Source organism: Lissotriton vulgaris, chromosome 1_1 (genome assembly GCF_964263255.1).
Source record: "Lissotriton vulgaris chromosome 1_1, aLisVul1.2, whole genome shotgun sequence".
NCBI classification, from domain to species: domain Eukaryota; kingdom Metazoa; phylum Chordata; class Amphibia; order Caudata; family Salamandridae; genus Lissotriton; species Lissotriton vulgaris.
In genome coordinates this window covers 797,217,271-797,237,652 of record NC_141685.1, presented here as the reverse complement: position 1 = coordinate 797,237,652, position 20,382 = coordinate 797,217,271, and the positions used below count along the sequence as shown (strand labels likewise).

Sequence of the window (20,382 nt, the reverse complement as noted above, 5' to 3'; positions counted from 1 at the left end):
GTGGTCGCCCCTTTCCATATGGCTGAGATACCCGCCACCCCCTCTCAACACAATCCCCAAAGGAGGGAAACCGGAAACAGTTCTTGAAGTTTTTGGAAGAGGGAGGGAGTAACCCTCCCGGCCGTATTTATTAAAACAAAATTAAAACATTAAATCAACATTTTATATTATGTACAATTTCATTACCACATTGCGATGTTTGGCTAACCTTAACAGATTCTCTAATACAGAGGTTCTCCTAGCCGAACTAACATCCTACACACATTTACTTGAAATTATGAAATTGTACATCCTAACGTTTAAGGGCCAACGGCAAGGTCGTAACCGGTGTCAAGATCCCTAACCAAAAATACCCCCCCCCACTTGTGAGGGGCGACAGCACTGAGGCGTACCTCAAGTGCAACTACCAATTTCCCTTTGACTTGACGGGGGCACCAATAAAACTCGACGCCACTTAAAGGTCGTTCGAGGACTCGTGTGAGGTATCTAGAAGGTAGCGTAGACCCCCCCCCAAAAACCCCGCACAACTTACCACATCTGCCGTCGCAGACGTCACTGGCCCCGGGAAATTCCCCAGGAGGGGGCTGTAACCCCTCCTACACAGGAAGGGGCCTTGACCGCCTTTCCTTTTCTTCCGGCGACCCATCCTTAGAAGGGACCGCCTCCCCGTTGAGGGGCCAATGGCCACCTCTCCCGAGCGCTCCCATCCGTGTTGGGTGACGCCCACTCATAGGGATCTTCCAATTAGTGCTCACCGATCATGACCTTACCGCCACAGGCCGGATAGTTGACCGGCTATCCGGACCCCCCACAAAGCTCCTACCTAAAGGTCATGTTTTAACGTTTTTAACCATGCTAAAAAGTCTCCTATGAGTAACTCATTCCCCACCCGAGACAAATGCACACCATCCCCCAAATACATACTGTCATCATTAATACAGCCATGCGAAATAGAATGCAATGTCCTGGAACGGAACAACCTACTCACTTTGTTATTAAGTTTTCTAACAGAATGATTCAAAGCAGGAATAGAAATAGCCCCTCGCCACACCTTTCGTGGGATCATATGGGACCACCCAATTATGCACCCCGGAACTCTCCTCGCCAACCAACTTACAGTGGAAAGCATTGCCTCCAGGAGAAGTCGTCTACCGGTGGTGACTAAATCATTGCCCCCTAGATGTACTATGACTATAGACGGCGGTGACCTCGTCCGCCCTAACAAACCCTCGAAAAATGTTTGAAACTGGTCAATACAGAGACCGCCCCTTCCGTAGAAGGACACCCTGTACCCGTATTCCCCAGCTACGTGAATCATGTCACCTGCTTTGAATACGTCCGCGGCACGCCTCACGTATGAGTGGCCCACGACCCACACCTCCTTTGTCACAGCCGGTGATGTCTGACTGCTGGCCCGGTGTTGGGTCGACTGCATAGTCCGCCCCGCCTCGTAGGCTTGCGCAACTGAAAATCAAACAAAAACAAGAGGCGTGAGTACATCATTACAGCTTCACAACATGTGCAACCGCACATACCTCTTATAACAATTGGAGGACCAACGCCCCACACGTTTTACTTGTTCAACATTAAGACCCCTAGCTGTAGCTTCTGTAGCAGCCCCTATCCGAAAGGAATGGGTCCCAAACTCGCCCGGGTTCAAGCCCGCAGCGGCAATTGACATCGCAAGCACCCGCTGAAACTGAAATTTCGTCAGTGGGGTGGCGTCCGCGTGTCTCAACAAGGTCCCCCCCATGATGCCACCCTTCGTGCTAGGTAATCATCTAAACACTTTACCGGACACATGGAGGACCCGGGAATCCTGCGTATGATTATGCAGTCACCCATCCCACCCTGATCGGTCTTGGACCTGACAAAGGAGACAGTCATTGTCTCTCCTCTGATCTGAACGTGTTCCTGGCACAAACCCCCTGTCACATCCTGTTTGTTCCTTGCCACTAGTTCACTTACCCGCATCGCCCCATGAAATGCCAGCGTAAAAGCGGCTCGGAACAACACTGTCACAAACTGAGATGAACATGTGGAAGGGAGTGTGGCCAACAACTGGGCCAACCTATCCAAACCTATCGGGCGCCTCTCATCTACTCTGCGACCCTCAAGGCGTTGCCACCCACGCAGCGCTTTCTGTACCACGAAAGACGCTGTCGGGTCCTGGATACCATGAGCCCTGGCAACAAAGGAAATGGCAGCACGATGCCTCTGGGCCGTAGCCACTGATTTCCCAGCCCTACGTAAGGACATCAGAAAATTCACTACCCATTCCTCGTGGCCCCAAAGCCCCTCTCTATCGGTCCCCAAAAAGGCTAAATAGGACCGAAACGCCCCTTCATATGCCTTCCTCGTCCTTGGTGCTAGACTCTCTCCCACGAGGTGACGAAGTTCGGGGCACCGAGAGACCAGAGAGCTTCGGGAAAGGGTGCCGGCTCTGGGTCCGCTGTGGGAAGGAAACCCGAGAAAGCCTGCATATGAAAACGAGACAGTGCATCAGCCGCCTGATTCATTACCCCCGGGACATGTTTTGCTCTGAATAGCACATTCAGTTGCATACACAGTAACACAATTTCTTTGAGCAGTCTTAAAATCAGTTTACATCGTGCAGCCTGGCTATTGATGCACTCGACCACGGTCATATTGTCAGACCAAAATATCACAGAGTGATCTTTGAACCCTTCTGGCCAGGTTCTCAGGGCCACAAAAATGGGGAAAAGTTCAAGGAAAGCAATATTACTTGTCAGACCATTGTCATGCCACCATGTCGGCCACCTTTGTGCCGACCATTTTGTGCCGAAGATGGCACCAAAACCTATGCTACCTGCTGAATCTGTCCATAGCCCCAGCTCTTCCGAGGACACGGCTGGTTTGTTCCAGACGACTCGACCATTAAAGTCCGCCAGGAATGCTAGCCAAATGCGCATGTCCTGGCGGACCTCAGCCGATAGCCTCATGCGATAATGGCCCTCCTTTAAGCCGACCATAGCTTGGGCAATTGAACGGGAGAAGGGGCGGGCCATTGGTATAACCCTCAGGGCAAAATTTAACTGTCCCACCAACTGCTGTAATTGATGCAGCGTAACTTTAGATCCATTTATACACACTCGCAGGGCTGCCCTGAACTTCAACACTTTGTCAGCTGGCAAACGAAAACAACCCTCACTGGAGTCTAACTCGATCCCCAGAAACTCGAGGCAAGTCGCAGGACCCACCGTCTTACCTGGTGCCAATGGCACACCAAACTGCTTCATTAACATACAAAATTCGGCCAAGGCCCGGCCACATTCAAGATCCCCGGCTGCCCCAAGGAACAGAAAATCATCAAGGTAATGCATTACATGTTGGAAACCCGTCTTCTTTGTGAAGACCCATTGTAGAAAACTACTGAATTTCTCGAAATAGGCACAAGATATAGAGCACCCCATCGGCATACACCTATCCATGTAATAATAACCCTGAAACATGAAACCCAGGAGACGCTGGTCGTCTGGGTGTACCGGGAGCAATCGGAACGCTGATTCGATATCTGACTTCGCCATCAGCGCCCCGGGCCCCAGGCGATTCAAAATGGCTACGGCCTCATCGAAGGATGCGTACCGCACCGAACATACTTCCGGATCTATTGCATCGTTTACAGAAAGACCACGTGGAGCTGATAAATTGTGAATCAATCGGAACTCACCCGGGTCCTTCTTGGGGACCACCCCTAAAGGAGAACAAACAAAATCCTGCACCGGGGGTACACTAAACGGGCCGGCGACCCGACCTCGAGTAACCTCTTTCCGGATCTTATCTTGTACCACGGTCGTATGCTGCAGGACCGACAGTTGATTTTTACACTTCTCCACACCCTGAAAGTCCCCTACCGGGATGCGGAAACCATACGAAAATCCGTTCCGCAGCACCCCAGCAGAAGCACGATCCGGGTATTCACTGAGCCAGGGAATCATCGCCAAGGTATCAATAGGGGTAGGTAAAGGCGCCCCTCGGACTATGTTAGACCTGTTTGGCGCCTCCTCTCCCCCCGTTATCACCGGTTTTGGCTCTGCACGTGGACTCAGGATGGGGCGACCCGCACCCACTACATTCATGTTTAAATTTACACGATCCCTGGGGCATAGTACATTTACCTCTGTTGAAATTAAAGCATAACCCCTTTTTTCCTGTATTGCCGGAAGGCCTCGAGTAATCGTCGGTACCCGTACCTGAACGAAAGGGCGTCCCCCCATATTGGCGGGAGGATTCGCCAACATTACTTCCTACCAATGGCATCTTCAACATTCCTGTCTCCTTCATTTTATCCCATGTCAGAGAATCGTAACAATCCCAGGTTAAGCTTTTATTATGCTCTTTCGCCTTTCTAAAAAGATTATCGTAGCAAAACCAATGGTTACCCTGGTATGATGTCGAGTACCCCATGATTCGCGACTGATAGATCGGCAACTCGGCAAGCAACTCGGGCCTACGTTCCCCCAAGATCGACGTAAAGATTCCCCATGCATTGCCCCAATTGCCAATATTTTCATTCACTTTAAAGGCGGCCATTTTTGCGCGCCAAACACTCGGATGCATGAGGTCTTTCTGGCCCTTAACATGCTCCACCTCATAATGATCAACAAGCAACGAGAAGATGTTCACATATTCCCCCGCCCAAATCTTCTCTTTAATTGCCAAAGGCACATGTTGACCCAACCTTTCTCTACGAGAGGGTGCTGACTCATCCCTCGCAATCGGCAATGGCCGCTTACCTGCACCGGACGCTGCCTCTGCGGTCGTAATCGTCCCTTGTGGCTTGTCAATTACTGCAGCCGGCGCGGACACCTTGGCTGCCTCCCGTTTCTCACGCAGTTGCTTCATCAGCGCCTGCGCATCGACAGCCGTGGCGCCCTCACTACCTTCGCCCAACCACGCTGCAAGTTGTGCTGCCAGCTCGGGCGGCATATCCTCATTGGACACCGGGGTGACCACCACGGGAATCGGATTCCCCTCCACGGGTACTGGGGTTGGCGCTTCAAGCGGGGTGCAAGGAACCGGGACGTCTCCCCCAGCTGGCCCCCTTCTTGGCCTCTTGGCTCTCCCTCCTGGGGCTGCTCCAGCCGAAGGACGTTCCGGCCCCCCTTCCCCCTCTCTCTCCGCCACCCGCTTCTTCAGCTCGGTCATCTCCTTCATGAGGACCCGAAGCATCTGTTCAGTCGTCATTCTCTTTCCGCCTTTCTTGGGCATTTCTCCGACAGAGTATCTGCAAGACAAAAAAGAAGGATTACAACGCTCAAAATTGGCTCTTCGTTCCGTCTCGAGCTCACGTGCAGCGAGGAGGTGCAGCTTCAGAGCACAGGAACAAGAGGATGCCTTCCGGTCTTGCGTCCCCTTTTATCCGTCTTCAGGGCGGGCGTAAACCCGCCCCTGCCTGCCCCGAGGGCGTGGCCAGCCGCGTCAGTGTCTAGGCCAGCCCACTCTAGGGCGGGAAAAAGCGCGCCCCGGCTACGCCGCTTCGGGCATACCAGCCGAGACGCGCCTCCCGCCCACGATGGCTTCCCGGGGGGATCGTGGTACTCTGCCATACGTGCGGGGGGACCGAGTGGTCGCCCCTTTCCATTCTCCACCTATCTTTTTGAGGCGGGATCTCTGCCAAAAAAGACAGGCATCGTAATGCCCACGGCGGTGCCTGCACTGCACCACTGCCATTGCCCCATTGTCCTGTGTCCCGCAAGGCAGGCGAAAAAGGACCGCCTTGCGGGACCACAGCAGACGGTCTTTCCGTCCGCCACAGTACCGTTCCCATTCCCACCGCCATCCTAATTTGGCGGTGGGAATATTCAGGCTGATGGCGGGTGGATCGCCACCGCCGGGCTGGCGGTCCTCACTGCCGGCCCGGCGGTGGCGGACCGCCCGCCATCGTAATCGGCCCCTTAGTTCTTTCCGTCAGTCAGATGAGCTGAGATGTTCAATGGCAATCCAGCAAAAATGCACAGCAAAACATTCAGAATGCAATGCATTGAGCGACAAAGGTATTCCCGGGTCACTGCAGAATTTTGCTAGTTTCACCAAGACCCTGCAGGGCCTCTTGGTTTCTTCGATTGCAACCCTATGGTTGATACACTGTTGACAATCCTGATCCCAGGTTTTGTTCTTCTAACATTAGACCAATCACAACCTTTATTTAAGGGTGTAAAAGGTCCCACTCAGGCTCGGATCAGTGCTCAACTAAGATGTTACTCTTGCTTAAAACTTGCAAACACTGACCAACTCCTCACTTGGGATGATCTGTCCACCATCGGTGTACCAGTTGGAGAGAAGGCTTTTCGATTAGGTAACAAAGCAGCATGCTTCCCATGACGAATGTGTGACTACAGGGGCATGCCACCACCTCCTCCCATGTGGCTTTGTAGAATTCCAGAGTAGGGAATCAAGACCTATTATAACTCACCTGGCATGCAAGATAGTGCTGCATGCCTTTCGAGTGAATGGATTGTGAATCAGGAGCAGTGTGTATGTGATGTCATGATGAAAGCCCTGGATCCAACTGGCCTTAGTATAAGAGCTGAAACATGTCAACAAACTATTGAGACAGAGGACCATAGTATCCTTACCCCCCATTTTGAGATTTTTTAAACTATACTCAAACAGCTATTAATAAAGATAAACCAAGGCTGGTTTTAGGTAGTTTGCTCTTTTCAGGTACCCGGAAACAAAAATGTGCACCCTGAAATATGGTCAAGCCCATCCTGGCTTTTAGAGACCAGGATGAGACCCGATGAAGATCATGCCACTACTAGAGTGGTTTAGGGTCTAACAAAAAGAAAAGGAAGCTTTTTCTTTCCTCTATTACACACAGGGTACTGTTATAAGGAAAGTCTCACTTTCAGGCAGGGGATATCCATTTGTATTTTGGGAACACCCACGTTCCACTCATGGAACACCTACCTGGGGCAGAGTAAGGCAAATTCGCATTTACAAGCTCCAATGAAACTCTGATGAAGAAAGAGAGTGTTTCATCCGAAACATATTTTGTTGGGATGGGGCTTTAAGGTTTAAAACAGAGATTTTCCAATTAAATAGTATTGGAAGATTTCAAAATGGAATGAAATAAAGACAGGAAGAACGTTTTAACAGGCTTTAAAGGAGCTGAACTCCAGAAAAGTTTGATGAGTGTTTTGATGCCAAAAAGAAGGTAGGTGTTTGAAGCATATGCTGACGTTGGTTAGGTTATATCAGAAGTTTGTAACATGGGTACGCTTCTGCCACCCTGACTGATCTGGCACATTATCTGGAGCCCGGTTCAAGTGAAGTGATAGTGGTCCTGGGCAGCAGTGGTGGCTGCTGCCAATCTGATGTGAGTGGGCAGCGCAGGAAAAAAATATATATAGACTTACCTTTCACTGCCGGCCGTCACAATCTTTTGCCCCCGCGCCTCACAGCTGTTCTGCTCCAGGCACTGCAATCTCCATGACGCCCAACTCAATCCCAGCACTTCTCTCATGCTGTTACTGCATAAGAGAAGTGCTGGGATTGGATGGAGCCGTCCAGTTTCATGCTCCAGCAGGGACTGGGAGCTTGTGCCTCTGAGCACTGCTGATTTCTCTAGGGAACAGCCTGGAGATATCCAAGTGCGCTTGTTGGTTCGGCCGTCCTGAGACGGCCAGCCAAACCAACATGCGCACTTTCAGTGCCTACTACTCCTCCTCCCCCTGCTGCTGACACTGCCACATGGCCCAGCTTCACCCTGGACTACATAACTAGAAGTGAAAAATAAAAAAGTTTAATTATCATTTTATTTTTGTTCATTCTGCGGCATTTCAGCAGTGTAAGAACGCTGCTCCGCCACAGCAGAGGAGCTGCCCCGGCTGGCCAGTAGCTCACTTTGTTCATACCCTTTAACACTTCCTGCTTAGAAATGAAGGATGGACCAGTAATGAGCGCGTCATATGTAGTACCCTTCATATGGACGTCCACTTCTTGCCGGACAGGCTCAACCTCATATGTACTTTGGTGGCAAGAGCAAACAAGCCTTCACAGTGGAAGTGATGTTTAGACGTGATTGGCAGTACCTGCCATGCACATAGAATATTAAGAAGCCTTGGTCTTGCCCTCTCTGCTACAGATATTACAGCTCACCTCTGCAGGAGGAAACTCCAAGGACAAAGGCCCCCTGCCGGAAACTAGGCTCAGCGGATGCTGGAACGAGGAGGAGAGAGGAGTTATGTGCACATGGTGGGGTTGGAATAGAGGTAGGAGATATGGACACATGTAGGGAGGGGAGATGTTGAGAAGACAGTGATTGGGAAGGTGAATGAAAGGATATGGGCGCCAACAGGAATGGAAGATGTGGGAAAGGAGATATGGCCACATTGAGGAATTGCAGAATGTGCAACTGGAGATGCAGGTACAATGATGAACAGAGCAGCCGAAGATATGGGCACATGAGAGAAGGGGTGAAAATAAGATAGAATAAACGGGCACAGGCAATGTTTGTCAAATTGATTCAGGGAAAAGGTTCAAAGGCAGGGATGGGGGATGTGGGGCACTAGCCATGGTACACACAGAGATAGGGATATGCAATCCAGACACTTCAAGGCAAGTGCTTAGCAGAGGAACTGCTAGATCCACAAGGGTATTCTTGATTGGGCAGATAGGGACCATGGGTAGCGATCCATGGCATTATGTTGGTTTTGAGGCACAATGGGGCTGCTCAGAGCCCTGCAGGAACAACACTGACTGCTTTCCACTAAGCTTCATATAGACAAGGAATTAGGACTGCTGCCTCTTCATTATGTTATTCTTTTTTTGCAACACCTGAGGGTGGCTTAGAACAAACAACCATGATTGTTCAAAGATGCACTGTGTAGTAGTTCACAAGAGAAACAATTACATGCTTTCTTTTCCTGTGCTGTTTGCCACTATCGTCTTCACTGAACACCATTTAGTATGGATTCTTACATTCCCCTTCCATTGAACTGTATTATGAAAACCAGTTCCTCAAAAGCAAACTTAGTAGAATCATTTCATGATTTTTCATTGAAGACTCCCTTTGTTGTGTCTTTTATGCTTCCTTCCAATACTAAGTCTTCCATTGAATGTTTCATAGGGTGGTTTGTCTGCTGAAGTCATCGCCCATTGAAGTGTTCACTTTCTTTGACTTTCATCGAAGTCTAAAATTGCGGCGTCTTTCATTTAAATCTTCATATAACGTTAAATTAGTGTTTCTTCAGTTGATAGGTACCCTTTCTCTGTCTTCGACTGAAGTCTTTAATTAGTGCGTCTTTTATTGAATCTCCTCTCCCTACGGGCATCATTACGATGCCGGTCGGACTGCCACTGACAGGCTGTCGGTGGTGGTCCCACTGACAGACAGCCCTTCGGGCTGACCGCCGCATTACAATGCAGGCAGTCAGACCTTTGAATATCAGGGGATGGACCTCCACCTCCAACAGGATCTACTGATCGCATCAGGGCGGCTGTCGGAATCATGATCCTGAATGGAGGAGGTACCTGCTCAAGCACTTTTCATGGAGGTCCCACCTCTATGAAAATGCAGACAGAAACAGACATTGGGGGCTCCAAGCAGGGCCCCCTTTCCCCATGACACACTGCTATGTGGCCAGTCAAGAGGACACATGTGGTGCCTCCCCCACACATTCATGTACCGTGGTCCAGGCACCACATGGTGCCTGGCACAAGGTGCATGAATTTTTGTAAAGTGACTTTTTCTACTACGACTTGTGCTGTGGCCCTTTTCTGGGCCACAGCAGACGCTGTAATAGAAAAAGGCATTTTATGACCGCCTGCAGGTCGTATCGTAATGTGGTGGGCCGGACCGCCAACACATTGTCGACTGGTCACCTGCCTGCAGCAATAGCGGTCAGATGCTTGTCCATCCGCCATCGTGATCAGGCCCTTTCCCTTCAATTGAAGTTTTTAAATACTGTGTCCTCTATTGAGGTATTCCCCTAGCGTGTCTCCTAAATAAGCCTTCAAATACCATGTCTACCAAGGAAATCTTTGTGTATTCTTTCTTCCACTGAAATTTTCTGACTGTGTCTCACCCTGCAGTCTTAACTTATTGGATACTTCATTGACGTTCTTCCTTGCTGTGTCCTCCTTCCCTATCATATTTTATGATGTCCTCCACACAATTGTCACCCCATTGTGTGTCTTGCATTACATCAATCTTTCACTATGAGACATGCTCTAAATACTTGTACCACTATCATCCACAACTGTGGAAACAGCTTGCCTCGCAAGTACACCTAAACCTCTCACAAAGTAATATCACATGTACACAACATGTACAAAACACCAGCTAACCTATGTCCCTGCAGCCCCTTACTATGCTGTCCATGACAGACATAGCTTTCATCCATGGGACTTCACTACTTGCATATTTAAGCTGCTATCTAAATAATCATTTGTGTTACCTATCTGAATTAGCGGGGAGACAGGTCCCCATTGAGTTACTGAGACTGACAATGGGCAAAAAAAAAGTTGGTAGATTTGTTGACCTTGCCCTGGTACTGACAAAGTAGTGTATAGTGATGTCCTGGAACATGTTGACGGCGCCAGACCTTCTGGACTGCCTGAGAGACCTATGGATGTCAGAGATCCCGATACGCAAGGTGGGATGGGTTACTAGCAAAGGTAAAAGCCAAACCAGACACCGGACCTCTAGAACAGGAGGTTTTGCCCTGCACCGACGAGCACAGTTAGTGTTTGTACTACCTATAGGCAGACTGGGGTATAACAAAGGACAGTATACATACCCAGACCAGGGATCTCACACATCATATTTGCCCATTGGGTCCTTACTGCTTCAGTATGGGATCGAATTGTCTTAACACCTCATGGTATATCATACCCCTAAGGGTTCTGACTCACATTACAAGAAACAAAAAATGTAATATATTCCATGTGTGATGACAATGTCCTGTCTGTGCACTGATGACTTTCATGCTGTATTCTATTCTATTTTATATTCTACTTCACGTTCTATTAAAAGAAAAATGAATAAAGAGATATTTATTAATTTAAAGTTTTGTATAGCACGAACATGACCCAGGTGGGTATCAGAGCGAAATAATCATTCATCTTCGAGCTCAACTATTCCTACACTGACTGTACCATTCGATAGTCAACCCATCATTCTCACTTGCGTGAGGGTCTTCAATGTGTGGTCTCTGACTGGCCTCCATTTTGTCTGATGCCGCCCAGCCCTTGGCCGGTACATCCTCACTCACCTGACCTCCACAGCATCCTCCATCACCGTCATGTCGGTCTTGCACTTGGCGGAGGGGTTGATAGCCAGCTCGGCAGGTGGGATCACAAAGCTCTTACTGAGAGGCAGCCACATGCCTTCCCCAAGGGTGTACGTGAACCTGGCAAAGGCATATAACATCAGGAGTGATTAATAGTGAGGACAGATATTCCGTACAACAGTCATGTGTGGAAACAAGAGCACACACAAGTAATAGAAAGAATAGGGCCTAGGATTACAGTAAGAACAGAAACGTTCACACATCTACAGAAAAGACATATGTCAAAGGAACATGCATCTTAAAAGGCTAAAACTAACAGAGCATGAAGGCAACAACTTACACAGGCTCTAACAAGGGAAATCATGTCTGGATTTTGAAGCTCTTTCAGTAAAGGAGGCCACATATCAATACACTAGGATAAAGAAATGTTATGGATGATGGAGCAGTAGCAGCCACAGTAGAGGATTTAATAGTTAACAAGAAAAAATCTACACCAAGCCAGCGGGCACATACAAGGCAGGTCACCAGACCTACAGTGCACATGTTTATTCAATTTACCAGAGTAGAGTGGATACATGTCCTATTTATTATGCAAATGTGGAAGCACAGTCTGTACTGTCTGCATAGTTTCTACACTTAATAGTGATGAATAGAGTCCTGTGAGCTATTAAAATTGGCAGGTTAGTAAACTAATGCATACCATACCCCATATTAAATACCACACATGGCATCTGATGGTAAGTGGGAAAGCAAGGATTTTAATTTACGATGCTGTTCTACACAACTGCTTCTCAAGTACTAAGCCACACTTTTGCTTATTAGTAAGATCAGTTCTTATTTTTCCTATTAGTAAGACTAGTTCTTATTTTTCTTATTAAAGATTAGTTCTTATTTTTTTTATTGGTAAGATTCGTTCTTATTAGCAAAATTAGTTCTTATTATTCAAATTAGTAAGATTAGTTCTAATTGTTCCTATTAGTAAGATTAGTTCTTATTTTTCTTATTAATAAGATTAGTTCTTATTTTTGCTATTGATAAGATTAGTTCTCATTTTTGTTATCAGTAAGATTATTTTTTTATTAGTAAGAGTAGTTCTTTTTCTTATTAGTACAATTAGTTCTTATATTTCTTAATAGTAATATTAGTTCTTTTTTTCTTATTAGTACGATTAGCTATTTTTCGTATTAGTCAGGTTAGTTCTTTTTTTCTTATTAGTAAGATTAGTTATTTTTCTTAATAGTAACTATCAGCACATCATTCATGACATGAGTTATAATGAACCAGAGTGGATCAAGCTTCTGTGAGGCTTTTACCTGAGTGCCACGCTAGTGGCTAGAGTTGCAATGGTGTGAAGGACTACATCCCACTGGGCGATGCATTCCGAGACGGGTGTGTGGGAATATGGCAGGTCTATCAATGTCTACATCAAAGATTTCAGGGCACATTCAGTGAACAATGTTTACCTGTCTATAGCATCACACCATATACCTAAGTATATTAACAGGAGTTCGGCAATGGGGCTCACTCAGTATGACTCTGCTTTACCCCCACCAGGCTTGCGGGCAAGTTGAGCTGGAGGACAGACCCATGGGCTCCTACCTGAAGATCTTGTCTGAAGGTTGCTCTCCAAGCACCAGGTCGAATCCCCGCTGGAAGACCGTGTAAGGCCATGGACTGCAAGGAGAGAAGATGCAGCGTTAGATGACATGTGTCGCATAAATTCCAAGACAACTTCAAAAACTGCCCATCCCCAGGGGAAAGTTCATCATTAATAAATGTCTTCTGTTGGACTTGTTGCTCGTGTCTAATGGTGTGCATTTGTTTGAAATAAAACCATTTGTAACTGGTTAGATGAACACAAAACAGATCACCTAATTATCAGTAAAACACCAAAGGCTGTCTTGCAAAAGTGCTTTGGCTACAGTGGCCATGGGATCGCTACTCAAGAGGCCTACTAACAATCTAGTTTGCAGTGTAGTCCTGTTTACGTATACAGGGGAAGGTAAATGCAGCTATTCCTGCATAAAAAAGGCCCACCAGGGGCACATGTGTCAGCTTTCTCAGAGACATGATGGCTGTGCTTACCATAATAGTGGACATATTTGGAGACATAAGGATAACCCTGCGTAATAATGGACCTTTAGTGACATATTTGAAGTAAGCGTGGGCGGAAAATCCGTTCCGCTCGCGGATTTTGCGGATTTTCGGGAAATCCGCAATCCGCGAGATTTGCGGATTTCCCGCAAAATCCGCAAATTCGCACGCAGCGGATTTTTTTGGCGGCGCGCGGCGTTGGTGATACAATTTTTGCGGCGCGCGGCGTTTATCATCGTTTGCCGAGTTGTTTTTTTCGATAGTTTGCGAGTGCTGCGCCATTTTGGATCTTGCTGTGTGATCCCGCGGGAATTGGCGAGCGCGATTACGTCATCGCGGCTTGCCAGCGATAGTTTGTCAACGCGAGTACGGCGAGATCACGTCTCGCGGTACTTCGCAATTTGCGAGATTTGAGATGCGGCGAGCGAAAATATAAATTTGCAATTCTGCACAAGAAATCCACCAGCAAGCAGCATAAACCTTCTAGAAATGATGATTTTTATGTGAATAACTCCTTAGTTTGACATTTGCCTGCACTTTTTTAGCGAGGAGTCCATTTTGGGGAGGGGGCAGGGGGGTGGGAGGAAGGAAGTGCCCCATAGTCTTCAACTTCCTGTTCCTGTTCAGCAGGCTCCTCCCAGTGCTTTGTCCATCTCCTGGTCACTTTTCATTCGGATGTGGACCTGGAAGGATTACCTTTTGTGGATGCTGCTGGATCTTTGGATTTGAGGCCTTTTTGACTTTCTTTGGATCACTGTTGGATTAGAAATTTTACAAGTAAGTTTGTTTGGGGCATTACAGTTGCTGCAACTAAAATTTTGGGATTTTCGATTTTTGGGCTGTTTTGGGGCCTTTTCCCAGGGGTACTCAGTGGTGGGTGGACTGATTCTTTCTGTGGGTTGTCTTGAATTTAAACATCATGGAGGCCATAGATGAATTGGGATTGTGCTGATTTTTCTGTGTTTTTCGATTTTTTTTTTTTGTAAAATTTTGTGTTTTTCGATTTTTGACCTGTTGTTGGGGCCTTGACCAGGGGTAGTGAGTGGTGCATGGGGCCTAGTCTTTCTGTGGGCTGTCTTGAATTTAAACATCATGGATGGAATGGGATTGTGCTGATTTTGCAGTGTTTTTCGATTTTTGGGGGTGTTCATGGGGAGGGACATGCCATGTGGCTGGTGGCCATTTTGAGTGCAGCTACAGGCACTGGCCATGTGCTGGCAGGCAAGTGGCCATTTTGAATGCAGGCTTTGTTGTTAGGCCTCCAACCATTTTGCCTACTTTTCAACCTTTATTTATGCCAGGGGTAGTGAGTCTTGCATGGGCCTAGTATTTCTGTGGGTTGTCTTGAATTTAAACATCATGGAGGCCATGGATGGAATGGGATTGTGCTGATTTTGCAGTGTTTTTCGATTTTTGGGGGTGTTCATGGGGAGGGACATGCCATGTGGCTGGTGGCCATTTTGAGTGCAGCTACAGGCACTTGCCATGTGCTGGCAGGCAAGTGGCCATTTTGAATGCAGGCTTTGTTGTTAGGCCTCCAACCATTTTGCCTACTTTTCAACCTTTATTTATGCCAGGGGTAGTGAGTCTTGCATGGGCCTAGTATTTCTGTGGGTTGTCTTGAATTTAAACATCATGGAGGCCATGGATGGAATGGGATTGTGCTGATTTTTCTGTGTTTTTCGATTTTTTTTTTTTGTAAAATTTTGTGTTTTTCGAGTTTTGACTTGTTGTTGGGGCCTTGACCAGGGGTAGTGAGTGGTGCATGGGGCCTAGTCTTTCTGTGGGCTGTCTTGAATTTAAACATCATGGATGGAATGGGATTGTGCTGATTTTGCAGTGTTTTTCGATTTTTGGGGGTGTTCATGGGGAGGGACATGCCATGTGGCTGGTGGCCATTTTGAGTGCAGCTACAGGCACTTGCCATGTGCTGGCAGGCAAGTGGCCATTTTGAATGCAGGCTTTGTTGTTAGGCCTCCAACCATTTTGCCTACTTTTCAACCTTTATTTATGCCAGGGGTAGTGAGTCTTGCATGGGCCTAGTATTTCTGTGGGTTGTCTTGAATTTAAACATCATGGAGGCCATAGATGAATTGGGATTGTGCTGATTTTTCTGTGTTTTTCGATTTTTTTTTTTTGTAAAATTTTGTGTTTTTCGATTTTTGACCTGTTGTTGGGGCCTTGACCAGGGGTAGTGAGTGGTGCATGGGGCCTAGTCTTTCTGTGGGCTGTCTTGAATTTAAACATCATGGATGGAATGGGATTGTGCTGATTTTGCAGTGTTTTTCGATTTTTGGGGGTGTTCATGGGGAGGGACATGCCATGTGGCTGGTGGCCATTTTGAGTGCAGCTACAGGCACTTGCCATGTGCTGGCAGGCAAGTGGCCATTTTGAATGCAGGCTTTGTTGTTAGGCCTCCAACCATTTTGCCTACTTTTCAACCTTTATTTATGCCAGGGGTAGTGAGTCTTGCATGGGCCTAGTATTTCTGTGGGTTGTCTTGAATTTAAACATCATGGAGGCCATAGATGAATTGGGATTGTGCTGATTTTTCTGTGTTTTTCGATTTTTTTTTTTTGTAAAATTTTGTGTTTTTCGATTTTTGACCTGTTGTTGGGGCCTTGACCAGGGGTAGTGAGTGGTGCATGGGGCCTAGTCTTTCTGTGGGCTGTCTTGAATTTAAACATCATGGATGGAATGGGATTGTGCTGATTTTGCAGTGTTTTTCGATTTTTGGGGGTGTTCATGGGGAGGGACATGCCATGTGGCTGGTGGCCATTTTGAGTGCAGCTACAGGCACTGGCCATGTGCTGGCAGGCAAGTGGCCATTTTGAATGCAGGCTTTGTTGTTAGGCCTCCAACCATTTTGCCTACTTTTCAACCTTTATTTATGCCAGGGGTAGTGAGTCTTGCATGGGCCTAGTATTTCTGTGGGTTGTCTTGAATTTAAACATCATGGAGGCCATAGATGAATTGGGATTGTGCTGATTTTTCTGTGTTTTTCGATTTTTTTTTTTTGTAAAATTTTGTGTTTTTCGATTTTTGACCTGTTGTTGGGGCCTTGACCAGGGGTAGTGAGTGGTGCATGGGGCCTAGTCTTTCTGTGGGCTGTCTTGAATTTAAACATCATGGATGGAATGGGATTGTGCTGATTTTGCAGTGTTTTTCGATTTTTGGGGGTGTTCATGGGGAGGGACATGCCATGTGGCTGGTGGCCATTTTGAGTGCAGCTACAGGCACTGGCCATGTGCTTGGCAGGCAAGTGGCCATTTTGAATGCAGGCTTTGTTGTTAGGCCTCCAACCATTTTGCCTACTTTTCAACCTTTATTTATGCCCAGGGGTAGTGAGTCTTGCATGGGCCTAGTCTTTCTGTGGGTTGTCTTGAATTTAAACATTATGGAGGGCATGGATGGATTGGGATTGTGCTGATTTTGCAGTGTTTTTCGATTTTTTTGTGCTCTATAACTGAACTGATGTTCCTCTGTCTTCCATTTTTTTTAGGTGCACAAGACTCAAGAGAACCACCAGTGCCAGGAAGAAGTCCTGCAGCGGTGTGTGTGTGCAGCATAACGTCACGCGACGTCACGTCTGGCCTCAGACAACTCTACAATTCGTGCAACTGCGGCCTGCTGTCTGACCTGCTCTGAAGAAGATGGCCCCAAAGAAAGTTCTCCGTAGCTCCTCTAGCAAGAAAGTTGCTAGTAAGGAGCAGAAGAAGCAAGTTACCAAGGAGGCTGGTGTGCCACCCGCCACTTTTTTTGGGAGCAAAAAAAAAAGTACGCCTGCAGCAGCAGGATCTGCTGGGGACCAACCTGAGAGCAGCACCCCTGCTCCATTGGGTTCAGTGCCTCCACCACCACGCCAACTTAAGTCAAAGCCCTTGAGTGCTTCAGAGGCAGTCAGTGTACTTCTCCAATCACCATCGACCAGTGATGTTGGCTCATCGCAAGAAAGTAGCAGCAATGTCCCTGAATCAACACAGGTTGTTGTAACTCATCTGACAAGTGTTGAACAACCACAGCCGCAACAACAACACCATGTGCAAGTACACGCCCAAGTACATGTGGAAGGAGAGGCAGCAAAAGGAGATGCGCAAGCAAAGGTGCATGGACGTTCACAAGTGCCCACAATAGTTGTTCCTCCCGAAGTAGGGGCACATTTGGAAATCGACAATGAAGCTGAGGTATCATTGGAAGCCACTCCTCCTGATGATCATTCATTGTCTTCCACATCCCTAGCAAGGAAAAGATCAAGGGGGGTGTCTACATCTTCTTCAAGCCCACCTCGTTCTGGTGCAAGTGATCTGTCTTGGGAACCACGACAACTGCGGTCTGACAGTGAGGCAGAGGCACACCATGATCTGCCACCGGTACCTAAGCGTAAAAGGAAGGTCGTCCAAAAACTCAAACCTATGGAGTGTGATGAGGCTCAACAAGAAGTGACAGATACTGCTGGTGATGAAGCCTCTCACGATGACGACGAGGCAGTCATCACAAAGGTCACTGCAGCCCCACCGGTCATGCAGCAAAGAGACATTTTGACCCTATCCCGAGAAGCTGCTGAGCGTGATGATGATGTCGGCGAGGAGGCAATGGAAATGGAATCATTAGATTTGGAGTTAAGTAGTACACCAAAACCTACCGCTTCCATATTTCTTCCTCGCAAGAAGGTACCCACCTCGTCCTCGACCTCAATTCGTGGTGGTGAAAGTGCAAAACGTACTGAAGTTCGGCAATCCACATCCTCCACTTCATCTGTCATTAGCAGCAGGACCACCACCACCAGTATCGCCGCCTCCTCCGGCCCCCGAAGACATTTCAAGTCTCCAGTTTGGGACTTCTTTAGTGTTTGCCCAAAAAAGGAAAACGTAGCCATTTGTAGCCTTTGTAAGCTTCGATTTAGTCGTGGTAAGCTTGGTTCTAACTATGGTACCGGAGGCCAGAGAGGTCATCTTGAGAGAAGGCACCCTGTCGAATGGTTTCCGCACCTAGAGGCGGTCAAGAAAGCCGGAATTGCACGTAATGAAAACGTTGATTTGTCATCTGCTGATGACGAGGAGGTAGAAGACGATTCAAACACTTCACTTACACCCAGTTCCCATGTCAGCAGCACACCCCATGGGAGCCACACTAAGAGTGTGGGAGAGAGTGAGACATCAATGCGGAAAAGTTCATCAGCGAGCGTAACTGGGTCGAAGAGATCATCATCATCCCGTAAATCATTGGTCCAGGGCAACATTAAAAAGATGTTGTTTACAGAAGCGCAATATGAACGCAACCACCCAATGACCCGTCTGTATAACACTAAGCTGGCTAAAATGCTAGCTCTGGACCTTCTCCCTTTTTCTTTTGTAGAAGGGGTTGGTTTTCTAGAATTAGTGACAGTGCTCTGCCCTAAATGGAAGGTTCCTAGCCGGTTCTATTTTGCCCGAGTTGTGGTTCCAGCACTACATGAAGATGTTCTGAAGGTGATTGGGGCAGCTTTGCAGAAGAGTGCTGTTCACACTATACATCTGACAACAGACATGTGGACCAGTGGCGCAGGCGCTGATTACATGTGCATCACTGCACACTGGGTCTCTTTTTCAGGGGCTAAAGCAAAGCTAAACTCAGGTGTTGACACTAACATTGTTTTTAAAGGTGCTCGGAAACATGCAACACTAGCCATGTTTGGTTTGGAGAAACGTCACACAGCAGAAAACATTTTGGATGTCTTTAACACAAAGGTCCTTAACTGTCTGTCCCCACTAAAACGCAAGGTTGGTTATGTTTCCACAGACAATGGCTCCAATATAGTTAAGGCCATGAGGGACGGTTACTATTTCAGAGTGCCGTGTTTGGCGCACTGTATAAACCTGGTTGTCCAAAAATTCTTGGGTAATAAACGCAGTGCAGCGTACAGTGTATTGGAGAACTGCCGAAAAATTTGCAAGCATTTCAGGCATTCTTTTAAGGCCCGCAAGCAGCTGAGGAGCATGCTATATCAAAGTCAAATGCCAGTGAAAGCACTCATCCAGGAGGTGGTAACACGTTGGAACTCAACCTTCTACATGCTTGAGCGTCTGTATGAGCAGTATACGCAACTCGATCAATTTTTCTTGAAAGAGGGTATAGAGGAGCTGAGGATGGGTGGGCCGCAATGGAACATAGTTGAAAGCCTAACACGCATGCTTCGTCCTTTTGAGGTCTTCACACGTGCAGTCAGCAAGGAGGACTCTAATTTGGGAAAAGCTATCCCATTGTTGTACATGCTGGAGGACCAACTGAAGGAGGTGTGTTCTGTGTTTCGAAAAGATGACAAAAAGAAAGACTCTTTGCTTCTGGCTGAGACATTATTAGAGCTCCTACAAGGTGATGAACGTCTTCAAAAGATCCACTCAGAACAGCATTACATTTGTGCTACTATTCTGGATCCACGCTACAAAAAGGCGCTGGCAGGCAGAGCATTCTTTCCTTTTGCTGATGAAGATGTTACAAAGTACAAACGTTGGCTAGCCTTGTCAGCCAAGAAGTTTGAAACAGAACGGCTGGAAATTGAAGGAAATGGCAGTACATCAGCAGGCCATCCCCAGTCAAAACAATCCACTTCTGCACCTGTGGCTGTGGCACAAGTGACCTCTCAGCCGTTAAAGACACCGGCAACCGCATCATCTGCACGAAAGGCAGCAGAAACATTGGAGGCTGAAGAGGATTGGCTAGCTCTGCGTGGGTTTGGTTCTCAAAAGGCCAGAGGCACAGCAAGAGCTACGCAAAGTGGAGGAACCTTGGAGGAGGACCTTGAGTCGATGGTGAAGGACTATCTGAATGACTCCACAGAGGTCTATGTTAATTCTGACCCATTGGCGTATTGGCATGGGAAAAAAGAATTGTGGCCACAGCTCACCAACCTGGCTTTAAACTACTTGTCTTGCCCACTCGCAAGTGTGTCTTCTGAACGGGTTTTCAGTGCGGCTGGTGGGATTGTAACTCCCAAACGGAGCCGCCTCTCGCCCAAAAATGTGGAGAGGTTAACAATGATCAAGATGAATCA

The 20,382-nt window shown here is 47.5% G+C and overlaps 1 protein-coding gene across 3 annotated transcripts in view; it reads right to left on the bottom strand.

The window, feature by feature from the left end:
- The window catches only part of ASTN1 (astrotactin 1), a 666,610-nt gene that overhangs the window by 218,631 nt on the left and 427,597 nt on the right, over positions 1–20,382 (bottom strand). For all 3 annotated transcript variants that reach the window (XM_086956551.1, XM_086956560.1, XM_086956570.1), the window contains 2 exons: positions 12,858–12,932; positions 11,241–11,378 (listed from right to left, as the gene is read on the bottom strand). In XM_086956551.1, coding sequence (XP_086812677.1) covers positions 11,241–11,378; positions 12,858–12,932 — 213 coding nt within the window. The remainder of the gene's footprint in view (positions 1–11,240; positions 11,379–12,857; positions 12,933–20,382) is intronic.